This window comes from Bombina bombina, chromosome 1 (assembly GCF_027579735.1).
Source record: "Bombina bombina isolate aBomBom1 chromosome 1, aBomBom1.pri, whole genome shotgun sequence".
Classification (NCBI taxonomy): Eukaryota; Metazoa; Chordata; class Amphibia; order Anura; family Bombinatoridae; genus Bombina; species Bombina bombina.
The window spans coordinates 491,389,082-491,402,995 of record NC_069499.1 but is presented as its reverse complement, the minus strand read 5'-3'; the positions used below and the strand labels follow the sequence as shown (position 1 = coordinate 491,402,995).

At 43.7% G+C, this 13,914-nt stretch overlaps 1 protein-coding gene across 1 annotated transcript in view; it reads left to right on the top strand.

Moving 5' to 3' along the window:
- PGAP1 (post-GPI attachment to proteins inositol deacylase 1) overlaps positions 1-13,914 on the top strand; it is a 703,705-nt gene that overhangs the window by 124,746 nt on the left and 565,045 nt on the right. Inside the window, exons 7-8 of the mRNA XM_053698557.1 lie at positions 282-334; positions 487-553. Coding sequence (XP_053554532.1) covers positions 282-334; positions 487-553 — 120 coding nt within the window. The remainder of the gene's footprint in view (positions 1-281; positions 335-486; positions 554-13,914) is intronic.

Sequence of the window (13,914 nt, the reverse complement as noted above, 5' to 3'; positions counted from 1 at the left end):
GTCCGTTACCCTTCACACTAGTTCTAGGTATCATTTACCCTTCATGCTGATCAGTATGTTCCAATTATTAAGTTTCTGTCCCAGTTTTAGTGGGTGTGGGGTAGAAAGTTGTACGTTTTTAATGAGAAAGATATTTGCTTTTCAGTTATTTTGTTTGGTAGTTGCAGTGTTTTTCTTATTTACCTGTTAACAGAACCTCTAAAGTATGTGTTTAGTTGATTTGTTGATGATTAATAACACATTATCTGAGGCATTTAAAATTCTAAAATTTCCTTTTACAGAGTTCTGCAGTTCCAAGGACTTGGGCTTCGACAGACCACCTCTCTATAGTTTGGTAATTAGAGTATTAACCTACATGCCATTCCATGCCATGCATATAAATTACCAGATTGTTATACCAAATACTGGTCACATGTGCTCACGCACGCGTTTGTGTAGTAGATGGCAATAGTTTTACTTCCTGTTGTAAAATGTATTTTTCTGTAGGTGTAAGGAGTTGATTCTGGCTACAACAAGGGCACTGTTTGACATGATTGATGCTAATACCAAACAGGTGTGTATCTTTTTTTTTTTATTATTTCTTTCCATGATTTTATGTTTTTTCTTATCTAAGTCTAGATAATTTATTTATAACATACTTACAAAGACTTAAATGCAAAAAGAAAATTATCTAATTTGTATTTTATGTAATATATTCTTATTAGCATATAATAATAATAATAAACCTTCACATATGTAAAACACATAGTTAAAGTCAGATCCAGAGCAGCAATGCACTACTGGGACCTAACTAAACATATCTTATGAGCCAGTTAGAAGGCGTATATGTGTATTTAGCTAGCTCCTAGTAGTGCATGACTTCCCCAGATTTAAGCTAAGTCTGCTTTTCAACAAATGATACATAGAAAACAAAGCCAATTTAATATTGCATTCTCTGTCTTATCCATAAAAGTGTATTTATGTCCCTTTATGGACATAAAGGCGTATATGTGTATTTTGCTAGCTCCTAGTAGTGCATGACTTCCCCAGATTTAAGCTAGGTCTGCTTTTCAACAAATGATACCTAGAAAACAAATCCAATTTAATATTGCATTCTCTGTCTTATCCATAAAAGTGTATTTATGTCCCTTTATGGACTTTGGCTGACTCACATAGGGTACTTCCTGGACAGATAGCTCAGCATGCTAAGGCACTGTGGCTGAGCTCTGTAGCAACCTAAGGGTTGCTGGTTCGATCCCTGGCAAGGTCCACTCAGCCTTTCATCCTTCCGAGGTCGGTAAAATGAGCAGCGCCTTGAGACCCTTACGGGTGATTAGCCGCGCTTTACAAGTACCCAATACATACATACAATACATTAAAGGGACAGTCAACACCAAAATTGTTGTTTTAAAAGATAGATCATGCCTTTACTACCCATTCCCCAGCTTTGCACAACCAACATTGATATATTAATATACTTTATAACATTTAAACCTCTAAATTTCTGCTTGTTTCTAAGCCACTAAAGACAGCCTCTTATCACATGTTTTTTTCTTCTTAAAAGGAAAGAGTCCACAGCTGCATTCATTACTTTTGGGAAATACAGAACCTGGCCACCTGGAGGAGGCAAAGACACCCCACCCAAAGGCTTAATGCCTCCCCCACTTCCCTTATCCCCCAGTCATTCTTTGCCTTTCGTCACAGGTGGTTGGCAGAGAAGTGTCAGAAGTTTGAGATAGTCTCTTATGGAGGGTAGTACTCTTCGCAATGGGACTGGAGTTTTAAGTAATCCTGTCAGCTTCTCAGTGAGAGCATGGATGAACGTTAGAGTCCGGAGATGCAGGGAGAGTTTTCCTGCAAACCCATCCCGACTCATATTAACAGCTCCTTGGTAATCCGCGTTGATGAGTTTCGCTGCCTACCTTTCTTCACTCAAGTCCATGTCAGAAGCGAGGCTACTATCTGTCATACTTGAAGGGCCGTGTTCCTGTTCCACGGTGTAGATTCCGGTAAGATCCTTTCATTTTATTTCAATATGGGAATGTATTGTTGACAAAACAAGGTAGGGTCCCAGTGGGACTCCTTTTATCTTAATAAGAATCATGGGTTAATATCTCCTGAGGGGGTTTATTGAACAGGGTGGACTTTAATCATGTTTGTTATATGGTTCTATCTGCAAATGTGTAGCTATATCTAGGCTCACAGCCTTTATAGAACATAATGGCCTTCTTTTAATGACGCAATCTCTCAAAATTGCGCGCCCTTTTTGTGACTGGCACGGTACACCCTGTGACGGGTGCGGTTATGTTGTTTTTCACTTCCGTATGCTGACTATGTGCGACCGAGAGAGTCTAGCTCATGGGTTGTCTGGTTCACAGGAGGTGGTGAGTGCCCCAGCCATTGGGGGTGTCAAGGGGTGCCAGTTAGTTTTTGTCATTTTTGTAATCACAAGATTATGGAGGATTCAGACATGCGAGACACAGATGCCTCCGATACGGAGTATGCGTCTTGTGATGGATATGAAATGGCCCGTGTAATCAATGCCCATCATTTATGTTCCGATTGCCGTTCTAGAGTACTCTCTTCTCCCGAGTCAGGGAGCTTAGAGTGCGTTGAGCCATCCGCCTCCGAGGTTTCCATGACCCGTGAGGTGCGTGCCCCAGACCCTTTCCCAGCTACGCAGGCAGGTGTCTCTCTGGCCTTTCTCCTTCTCTGGAGGGTGGCCTGTTTCCTCCAGAGGTAATGGCACGGTTCTGCATGGCTATTTCTATGGCGTGGACTCATTTATAGCTCCCAAGTGAAGTTAGATACTGTCCGTGTTCTGTTAACCAAGGCCTTTGAGCGTTGGATCGCCCGATTCAGTTCAGGCTTCTGGGGAAGCGTTGGCCCCTGAAGCTTCAGGGGCCCCAATCTTGGGGCTAGGGTCTTCAGTAGATTCATTGAGGGAGGATTTTGACTTCCGTTACAGGCTGGCTCGCCTTCGTGTTCTTTTAAGACATGTTTTAGCAATGTTGGAGGATCCCAGTCCTAGTGGGCTGAGGGATCCAATGCCTTAGAAGCTGGATGGCAAAATGGATATGATGTTTGGGGATGAAGCCAATCTCCTTAACGTCTCCGTTTTTTATTTTTTTATTTGTTTTCAGTTCCAGTTCTGAACTTGGACCTTGAGCAGTTCAGGAGTGTCCTTATACCAGACTGGTACTGGTCGGATGCTTTTTCGGCTGTTACCAGGGTTCATGTCACCTTCGTGGTGCTGATTAAATCCTGTTGGATTCTGAGTGTCACTTGCCCTATTCTATGGACTCCGGGCTTGGATCCTACCGAAGTATGAGGCCTGTTGTTTATATGCAACCCCGGAGGGTTGTGAGTGCCAATCTAAGGTTGGTTGGTTCGGGCTTCTCGCCTGGGATACGGATCTGTTTTTGCGGACGGCATCATGGTTCTTCTAGTCCCTGGGGACTCAGAACCGTTATTTCCATTCTTTGGAAGTTGGGAAATGTGTGTGACCTTTGTGGTCTGGTGTGCTGAGTGATTACCAATTTGAGTTTCATTTGAAGTTCTTTCAGACGCTGATTCTTCCGCCTATTACGCTTTTTCTTGCGGTGGGGGAGTCTAATTCCTTCCCGCCTTGGGTGAATCATCTTGTCTGGATGCGCGGGTATGTTTTTCTTCCTCTACTCTGAGTTGTGTTACTCTAAGAGGGAGTGTGCAGGGGTTCTCTGCCTTTTGTGGGGGTCTACGGCTCCAGCGTTTGCCTGCTTAAAGTAGTTTCTTTGGAAGATAGGTCCTTCAAGGATCTCTGACTGTTGTCTATTCCACTTTACACCCTTGGTCTGACCACAATCTTCGACATTTGGGTGTCTTGCGTCCTCGTTGCAACTCTAACCTTTGGGCTTGTCAGTGAAGATTCGAGGTCGGGTACAGATGGCCGCCTTTCTGAGGTTAGGTAGTTGACCATTTCTCCTCTATGCTCCATTAGGGGCTTCATGGGCGGTGCCTTACATTTAACTCTCTGGGATGGCGAGCAAGGCCAGGGTTATCATTCGCCTTCGGGTGTTAATGCTACCCTGCCTGTGTGTGTAACACGTGCTACCGCTTGCCTACGAGATTTCCTTGTGATCCATATGCACTGGGTGCTGAATCTTAGACCGTTCAGGAGTTTTTCGTGGCTCTTGGGTTTGAGGCTATTGATAGATCGCCAAGTCTATGTGCTCCTCCTTATAGGAGGCAGTTTAGGGTCCCTCTGGAAGTTGGATCTTTCGATCGACTCCTTGTAGAGGACCCGGGCCTTGGTCCATGTCTCTCCTTGGATGGGTGTGGACCGTCGGTTTCACACTAGATGTTTGTGGTCCCGCAGGCCTCTCTCTCAAAGGGGCTGGCGATCTGTGAGAGATGACTATTGGACTGTGGCTTAGGTTTTAGGTCCTTCTGACAGGTCCCTACTGGTCTTCTGATGCATGTAGTATCTTCCTATAGACTCCAGGTGTCTTTCAACTGGGTTGGCGATATGGCCGAGGGGTCTCGCCTCTATGGTAGGGTGTTTTTCCATTATTTCCTTCTCTTCTAGAGTGAGGGTTGGTTTCTCCAGGTTCAGAGTTACCTTAGTATCTATGGGGTCCTTGGTTCTTGCCTTGCAGGTTTTTTTTCCCTTCTTGCGTTTCAGGATCCTGGAATGGGAGCTGCCATGTAGTGTCTGGTTCCTCTGTTCCTGCAGAGGCTGAGGGTTTGCACCCTTTGGGGCTTTTGCTATGTGTTGGATCTGATATATGGATGCTGAGGGTCTGAGGGCCTTCTTCCTTTGGGAAGTCTTCCTTTTTGACGAAGACAGCATGTAGGGGGACTTGTACCCGAGCACAATGTTTATCCTGACTCACGGTATCATGCCGTTTGTAGCAGCGGTCTAACCGGGGACTTTGTTCCTCATTGATCCTTCCTTTCTCTTCCAGAAGTCTGGGACTTTTGTCTTCGGTCTTTGACTAGCCTTTGGGCTGGGACCATTATCTGGGACCATTATCCTGGAGAGAAGGTTGGGGATCGGTTACTTTATGCAGTGTTGACTGTTTTCTTAGTGTTGGTCCTCTTCTTTGTGGGAGGACTTTGGATGTCCTCCTCTTTTCTACTGGCGTCTGGTACCGGGAGAGGGCGCTCCTTGGAGCCTGCTGTAAGCCCTTGGAAGATTTGCAGTTGGAACCATCTACAGTTATTTGCACTGTGATGGTATACCCAGTTACAGCTAATTGCTCTTGTCTGTATGCTAACGAGTTTTGAAGCGCCTTTAGGTGGTTTGGGTTAGCAATGGTGAGTTCCTGTTCAGGCGGTTTGAGATTCTTTTGGAGAGCTCTTTTTCTAGCTGCTGGAATATTTATCCTGTTTCTGCTGTCTCTGCCTGTCTAGTCTGCTGGTATAGATATGTTATGAGGCAACAGGGGACTCATGGTTTTCCTGGAGTACCTTAGGTTATGGTACAGGATCAGGGATAGGAGAGTGCTCCTTGAGTCCTTTTTGGGACGTTTCCCTGTGTATGGATCCTTTTTCTTCGGTCCTTGTGTTTCTAAGGAGCTTGTTTCCCTGGGTGTTCCTATTGTAAGACAACCATGGGTTGTTCTATAGTTGTTGAGTGGGAAAAGTTCCTTTTGGATTTTTCCAGGACTCAGTTTTCCCTTTTGGGGGGCAGATGCGCTCCTTGTCCTTGGCCGGGTACCTTCTTGGGAGTCGTGATCTGTGGGGCGGACGCCTCGGAGGTTGTTTGGGCTTGACGGACTGAGTCTGAGTGTTTTTTAAGTTCGGCTTTGCCGGTGGTGTAACTGATGTGCAATTACCTGGGCTCGGATTTTCTTCTGTGTCGTTTGTACTTAAATTGTAGGGTGTTGAGTAATTCAAGCTGTGGTGCCTTTCGAAGGGGCTGCCTTTTGTACCCACCCGTTGTTTGCATTCAGTGTCCTCTAGCTTGGGTATCGTTTTCCCAAAAGTAATGAATGCAGCTGTGGACTCTTCCCTTTTAAGAAGAAAAAAAACATAAATTATGCTTACCTGATAATTTGGTTTTCTTCTGAAGGGAAGAGTCCACAGCTCCCGCCCGTGTTTTGTCTCTATGAGGCGGCTGTAATTTCTTTGTTCTTCTGGCACTTTTTTTTCACCCTGATATTTCTCCTACTGTTCCTTGTTCCCTTGGCAGAATGACTGGGGGATGAGGTAAGTAGGGGGAGGTATTTAAGCCTTTGGCTGGGGTGTCTTTGCCTCTTCCTGGTGGCCAGGTTCTGTATTTCCCAAAAGTAATGAATGCAGCTGTGGACTCTACCCTTCAGAAAAAAATGAAATTATCAGGTAAGCATAATTTATGTTTTTATTAGCTTTTAAAAAAGGGGAGTGCTAGTTCATTTGGGCCATATAGATAACATTGTGCTAACGCCCGTGGGTTGTGGCAGACACTGCTCTATATCAATCAATAGATTGATCAGTCAATAGATAATAAATAAAAAAGTCATGTGATCATGGGGCTATTAGAAGATGCTTAGATACAGAGGTAAAAAGTGTATTAATATAACCATGTTGGTTGTGCACAACTGAAGAATGGGTAATAAAGGGATTATCTATAAAAAGAAAATTGAGTTGACTGTCCCTTTTAATACAGCATAATCCTGCAGAAGAAGACTGGTGAAAGCTCAGTGTGTATCTGAGCAGTGTTTGCTATCTACTGTTATTTTAGAATTTTTAAAACTATTTGATTTAAAAAATATAAATGTTTTGCAATATTATACAGTTCAGATGTAAACCCCATAAAAGCATTTCTGTATTTTTATCTGGTACATTTTGCTACAAAAAAAAATAGGATTCAGGTATAAAATAGCTCCTGCTAGTCTGCTGAACTAAATTACAGAAACAAAGCTGATTCTGTCTTTTTTCATAATATCATTATGAACCGACTGCCTAGTCCACAGTAGGGATGTGCAATTAGATACTTTGTGTGGATCCTTATGCAGAAGTAAACAATGGCGTGTGCCCTTCGGATATTTTTATAGCCAAATTGATTCCTGTAAAAGATCCCCACATTAAGATCTGTGCAAATCCAGATCTTAGAGTTTGGGATCTTTTACAAGAATCAATCGGCTACCAAAATATCCAAATGGCACGAACCGCTGCTAACTTCTGCATAGGGATCCTCACGAAAGATCCAGATGCGCATTCCTAGTCCACAGTCCTTAAATTTGTCCAACATTCTCATTAAATGCGAATGTCACCTTTACAAATATTTCTCCAACATAGGTGTGTCCGGTCCACGGCGTCATCCTTACTTGTGGGATATTCTCTTCCCCAACAGGAAATGGCAAAGAGCCCAGCAAAGCTGGTCACATGATCCCTCCTAGGCTCCGCCTACCCCAGTCATTCTCTTTGCCGTTGTACAGGCAACATCTCCACGGAGATGGCTTAGAGTTTTTTAGTGTTTAACTGTAGTTTTTATTATTCAATCAAGAGTTTGTTATTTTAAAATAGTGCTGGTATGTACTATTTACTCAGAAACAGAAAAGAGATGAAGATTTCTGTTTGTATGAGGAAAATGATTTTAGCACCGTAACTAAAATCCATGGCTGTTCCACACAGGACTGTTGAGAGCAATTAACTTCAGTTGGGGGAACAGTGTGCAGTCTCTTACTGCTTGAGGTATGACACATTCTAACAAGACGATGTAATGCTGGAAGCTGTCATTTTCCCTATGGGATCCGGTAAGCCATGTTTATTAAGATAGTAAATAAGGGCTTCACAAGGGCTTATTAAGACTGTAGACTTTTTCTGGGCTAAATCGATTCATTATTAACACATATTTAGCCTTGAGGAATCATTTATTCTGGGTATTTTGATATGATTATATCGGCAGGCACTGTTTTTGACACCTTATTCTTTAGGGGCTTTCCCTAATCATAGTCAGAGCCTCATTTTCGCGCCGGTATGGCGCACTTGTTTTTGAGGACAGCATGGCATGCAGCTGCATGTGTGTGGAGCTCTGATACATAGAAAAGTCTTTCTGAAGGCATCATTTGGTATCGTATTCCCCTTTGGGCTTGGTTGGGTCTCAGCAAAGCAGATTCCAGGGACTGTAAAGGGGTTAAATATAAAAACGGCTCCGGTTCCGTTATTTTAAGGGTTAAAGCTTCCAAATTTGGTGTGCAATACTTTTAAGGCTTTAAGACACTGTGGTGAAATTTTGGTGAATTTTGAACAATTCCTTCATACTCTTTCGCAATTGCAGTAATAAAGTGTGTTTAGTTTAAAATTTAAAGTGACAGTAACGGTTTTATTTTAAAACGTTTTTTGTGCTTTGTTATCAAGTTTATGCCTGTTTAACATGTCTGAACTACCAGATAGATTGTGTTCTGACTGTGGGGAAACCAAGGTTCCTTCTCATTTAACTATATGTATTTTATGTCATAAAAAAATTTAGTAAAAATGATGCCCAAGATGATTCCTCAAGTGAGGGGAGTAAGCATGGTACTGCATCATCCCCTCCTTCGTCTACACCAGTCTTGCCCATACAGGAGGCCCCTAGTACATCTAGTGCGCCAATACTCCTTACTATGCAACATTTAACGGCTGTAATGGATAATTCTATCAAAAACATTTTAGCCAATATGCCCGCTTATCAGCGAAAGCGCAACTGCTCTGTTTTAGAAAATTCTGTAGAGCATGAGAACGCTGATGATATGGTTTCTGAAGGGCCCCTACACCAGTCTGAGGGGGCCAGGGAGGTTTTGTCTGAGGGAGAAATTTCAGATTCAGGAAACATTTCTCAACAAGCTGAACCTGATGTGATTACTTTTAAATTTAAGTTGGAACATCTCCGCGCTCTGCTTAAGGAGGTGTTATCCAATTTGGATGATTGTGATTATCTGGTCATTCCAGAACCACTATGTAAAATGGAAAAGTTCTTAGAGGCCCCGGGGCCCCCCGAAGCTTTTCCTATATCCAAGCGGGTGGCGTACATTGTTAGTAAAGAATGGGACAGGCCCGGTATACCTTTAGTACCTCCCCCCATATTTATAAAATTGTTTTCCTATAGTCGACCCCAGAAAGGACTGATGGCAGACAGTCCCCAAGGTCGAGGGGGCGGTTTCTACTCTACACAAGCGCGCCACTATACCCATAGAAGATAGTTGTGCTTTCCAAGATCCTATGGATAAAAAAATAGAAGGTCTGCTAAAGATGTTTGTTCAGCAAGGTTCCCTTCTACAACCAATTGCATGCATTGTCCCTGTCACTGCAGCCGCGTGTTTCTAGTTTGATGAGCTAGGAAAGGCGATTATTAGTAATTCTTCTTCTTGTGAGGAGATTATGGACAGAATTCGTGCTCTTAATTGGCTAATTCTTTCACCCTAGACGCCACCTTGCAATTGGCTAGGTTAGCGGCGAAAAAATTCTGGGTTTGCTATTGTGGCGCAGAGCGCTTTGGTTAAAATCTTGGGCAGCGGATGCGTCTTCCAAGAACAAATTGCTTGACATTCCTTTCAAGGGGAAAACACTCTTTGGCCCTGACTTGAAAGAGATTATCTCTGATATCACTGGGGGCAAGGGCCACGCCCTTCCTCAGGATAGGTCTTTTCAAGACCAAAAATAAACCTAAGTTTCGTCCCTTTCGCAGAAACGGATCAGCCCCAAGGGCTACGTCCTCTAAGCAGGAAGGTAATACTTCTCAAGCCAATCCAGCCTGGAGACCTATGCAAGGCTGGAACAAAGGAAAGCAGGCCAGGAAACCTGCCACTGCTACCAAGACAGCATGAAATGCGGGCCCCCGATCCGGGACCGGATCTGGTGGGGGGCAGACTCTCTCTCTTCGCTCAGGCTGGGGCAAGAGATGTTCTGGATCCTTGGGCGCTAGAAATAGTCTCCCAAGGTTATTCTCTGGAGTTCAAGGGGCTTCCTCCAAGGGGGAGGTTCCACAGGTCTCAGTTGTCTTCAGACCACATAAGAAGACAGGCATTCTTACATTGGGTAGAAGACCTGCTAAAAATGGGAGTGATTCATCCTGTTCCATTAGGAGAACAAGGGATGGGGTTCTACTCCAATCTGTTCATAGTTCCCAAAAAAGAGGGAACGTTCAGACCAATCTTAGATCTCAAGATCTTGAACAAGTTTCTCAAGGTTCCATCGTTCAAGATGGAAACCATTCGAACACTTCTTCCTTCCATCCAGGAAGGTCAATTCATGACCAAGGTGGATTTCAAGGATGCGTATCTACATATTCCTATCCACAAGGAACATCATCGGTTCCTAAGGTTTGCATTCCTGGACAAGCATTTCCAGTTCGTGGCGTTTTCTTTCGGATTAGCCACTGCTCCTAGGATTTTCTCATAGGTACTAGGGTCCCTTCTGGCGGTGCTAAGACCAAGGGGCATTGCTGTAGTACCTTACTTGGACGACATTCTGATTCGAGCGTCGTCCCTTCCTCAAGTAAAGGCTCACACGGACATTGTCCTGGCCTTTCTCAGATCTCACGGATGGAAAGTGAACGTGGAAAAGAGTTCTCTATCTCCGTCAACGAGGGTTCCCTTCTTGGGAACTATAATAGACTCCTTAGAAATGAGGATTTTTCTGACAGAAGCCAGAAAAACAAAACTTCTAGACTCTTGTCGGATACTTCATTCCGTTCCTCTTCCTTCCATAGCGCAGTGCATGGAAGTGATAGGTTTGATGGTAGCGGCAATGGACATAGTTCCTTTTGTGCGCATTCATCTAAGACCATTACAACTGTTCATGCTCAGTCAGTGGAATGGGGACTATTCAGACTTGTCTCCGAAGATACAAGTAAATCAGAGGACCAGAGACTCTTTCCGTTGGTGGCTGTCCCTGGACAACTTGTCACAAGGGATGACCTTCCGCAGACCAGAGTGGGTCATTGTCACGACCGACGCCAGTCTGATGGGCTGGGGCGCGGTCTGGGGATCCCTGAAAGCTCAGGGTCTTTGGTCTCGGGTAGAATCTCTTCTACCGATAAATATTCTGGAACTGAGAGCGATATTCAATGCTCTCAAAGCTTGGCCTCAGTTAGCGAGGGCCAAGTTCATACATCAACCATCAGGGGGGAACAAGGAGTTCCCTAGCGATGGAAGAAGTGACCAAAATCATTCTATGGGCGGAGTCTCACTCCTGCCACCTGTCTGCTATCCACATCCCAGGAGTGGAAAATTGGGAAGCGGATTTTCTGAGTCGTCAGACATTGCATCCGGGGGAGTGGGAACTCCATCCGGAAATCTTTGCCCAAGTCACTCAACCGTGGGGCATTCCAGACATGGATCTGATGGCCTCTCGTCAGAACTTCAGAGTTCCTTACTACGGGTACAGATCCAGGGATCCCAAGGCGGCTCTAGTGGATGCACTAGTAGCACCTTGGACCTTCAAACTAGCTTATGTGTTCCCGCCGTTTCCTCTCATCCCCAGGCTGGTAGCCAGGATCAATCAGGAGAGGGCGTCGGTGATTTTGATAGCTCCTGCGTGGCCACGCAGGACTTGGTATGCAGATCTGGTGAATATGTCATCGGCTCCACCATGGAAGCTACCTTTGAGACGAGACCTTCTTCTTCTAGGTCCGTTCGACCCACTCCAGCTGACTGCTTGGAGATTGAACGCTTGATCTTATCAAAGCGAGGGTTCTCAGATTCTGTTATTAATACTCTTGTTCAGGCCTGAAAGCCTGTAACCAGAAAAATTACCACATTATTTGGTATATCTGTTGGTGTGAATCTGCAGGATTCCCTTGGGACAAGGTTAAGATTCCTAAGAGTCTATCCTTCCTTCGAGAAGGATTGGAAAAAGGATTATCTGCAAGTTCCTTGATGGGACAGATTTCTGCCTTGTCTGTGTTACTTCACAAAAAGCTGGCAGCTGTGCCAGATGTTCTAGCCTTTGTTCAGGCTCTGGTTAGAATCAAGCCTGTTTACAAAATTTTGACTCCTCCTTGGAGTCTCAACCTAGTTCTTTCAGTTCTTCAGGGGGTTCCGTTTGAACCCTTACATTCCGTTGATATTAAGTTATTATCTTGGAAAGTTTTGTTTTTGGTTGCAATTTCTTCTGCTAGAAGAGTTTCAGAATTATCTGCTCTGCAGTGTTCTTCTCCTTATCTGGTGTTCCATGCAGATAAGGTGGTTTTGCGTACTAAACCTGGTTTTCTTCCAAAAGTTGTTTCTAACAAAAACATTAACCAGGAGATAGTTGTGCCTTCTTTGTGTCCTAATCCAGTTTCAAAGAAGGAACGTTTGTTGCACAACTTGGATGTAGTTCGTGCTCTCAAATTTTACTTAGCAGCTACTAAGGATTTCAGACAAACTTTGTCTTTGTTTGTTGTTTATTCTGGTAAACGGAGAGGTCAAAAAGCAACTTCTACCTCTCTCTCCTTCTGGATTAAAAGCATTATCCGATTGGCTTATGAGACTGCCGGACGGCAGTCTCCTGAAAGAATCACAGCTCACTCCACTAGGGCTGTGGCTTCCACATGGGCCTTCAAGAACGAGGCTTCTGTTGATCAGATATGTAAGGCAGCGACTTGGTCTTCACTGCACACTTTTTCTAAATTTTACAAATTTGATACTTTTGCTTCTTCTGAGGCTATTTTTGGGAGAAAGGTTTTGCAAGCCGTGGTGCCTTCCATTTAGGTGACCTGATTTGCTCCCTCCCTTCATCCGTGTCCTAAAGCTTTGGTATTGGTTCCCACAAGTAAGGATGACGCCGTGGACCGGACACACCTATGTTGGAGAAAACAGAATTTATGTTTACCTGATAAATTACTTTCTCCAACGGTGTGTCCGGTCCACGGCCCGCCCTGGTTTTTTTAATCAGGTCTGATAATTTATTTTCTTTAACTACAGTCACCACGGTAACATATGGTTTCTCCTATGCAAATATTCCTCCTTAACGTCGGTCGAATGACTGGGGTAGGCGGAGCCTAGGAGGGATCATGTGACCAGCTTTGCTGGGCTCTTTGCCATTTCCTGTTGGGGAAGAGAATATCCCACAAGTAAGGATGACGCCGTGGACCGGACACACCGTTGGAGAAAGTAATTTATCAGGTAAACATAAATTCTGTTTTACATGCTAACTTTTAATAAATCACAGTGTTCACAGTGTTTTTTTTTTTTGTTTTGTTTTTTACATTACATCAAATAATAATATAAAAAAACCCCAACAAAATCAATTACATTGAAAAACACCCTTTTCTCTTGTTAAGTGTATCCAGTCCAGGGATCATCCATTACTTGTGGGATATTCTCCTTCCCAACAGGAAGTTGCAAGAGGATCACCCACAGCAGAGCTGCTATATAGCTCCTCCCCTAACTGTCATATCCAGTCATTCTCTTGCAAGCCTCAACCAAGATGGAGGTCGTAAGAGGAGTGTGGTGTTTTATACTTAGTTTATTCTTCAATCAAAAGTTTGTTATTTTTAAATGGTGCCGGAGTGTACTGTTTATCTCAGGCAGTATTTAGAAGAAGAATCTGCCTGCGTTTTCTATGATCTTAGCAGAAGTAACTAAGATCCATGGCTGTTCTCACATATTCTGAGGAGTGAGGTAACTTCAGAGAGGGAATGGCGTGCAGGTTTTCCTGCAATAAGGTATGTGCAGTTAAAATATTTTTCTAGGGATGGAATTTGCTAGAAAATGCTGCTGATACTGAACTAATGTAAGTAAAGCCTTAAATGCAGTGAGAGTGACTGGTATCAGGCTTATTAATAGAGATACATACTCTTATAAAAATGTAATATAAAACGTTTGCTGGCATGTTTAATCGTTTTTATATGTATTTGGTGATAAAACTTATTGGGGCCTAGTTTTTTTCCACATGGCTGGCTTGAATTTTGCCTAGAAACAGTTTCCTTAGGCTTTCCACTGTTGTAATATGAGTGGGAGGGGCCTATTTTGCCGTTTTTTTGCACAGCAAAAATTACAGACACAG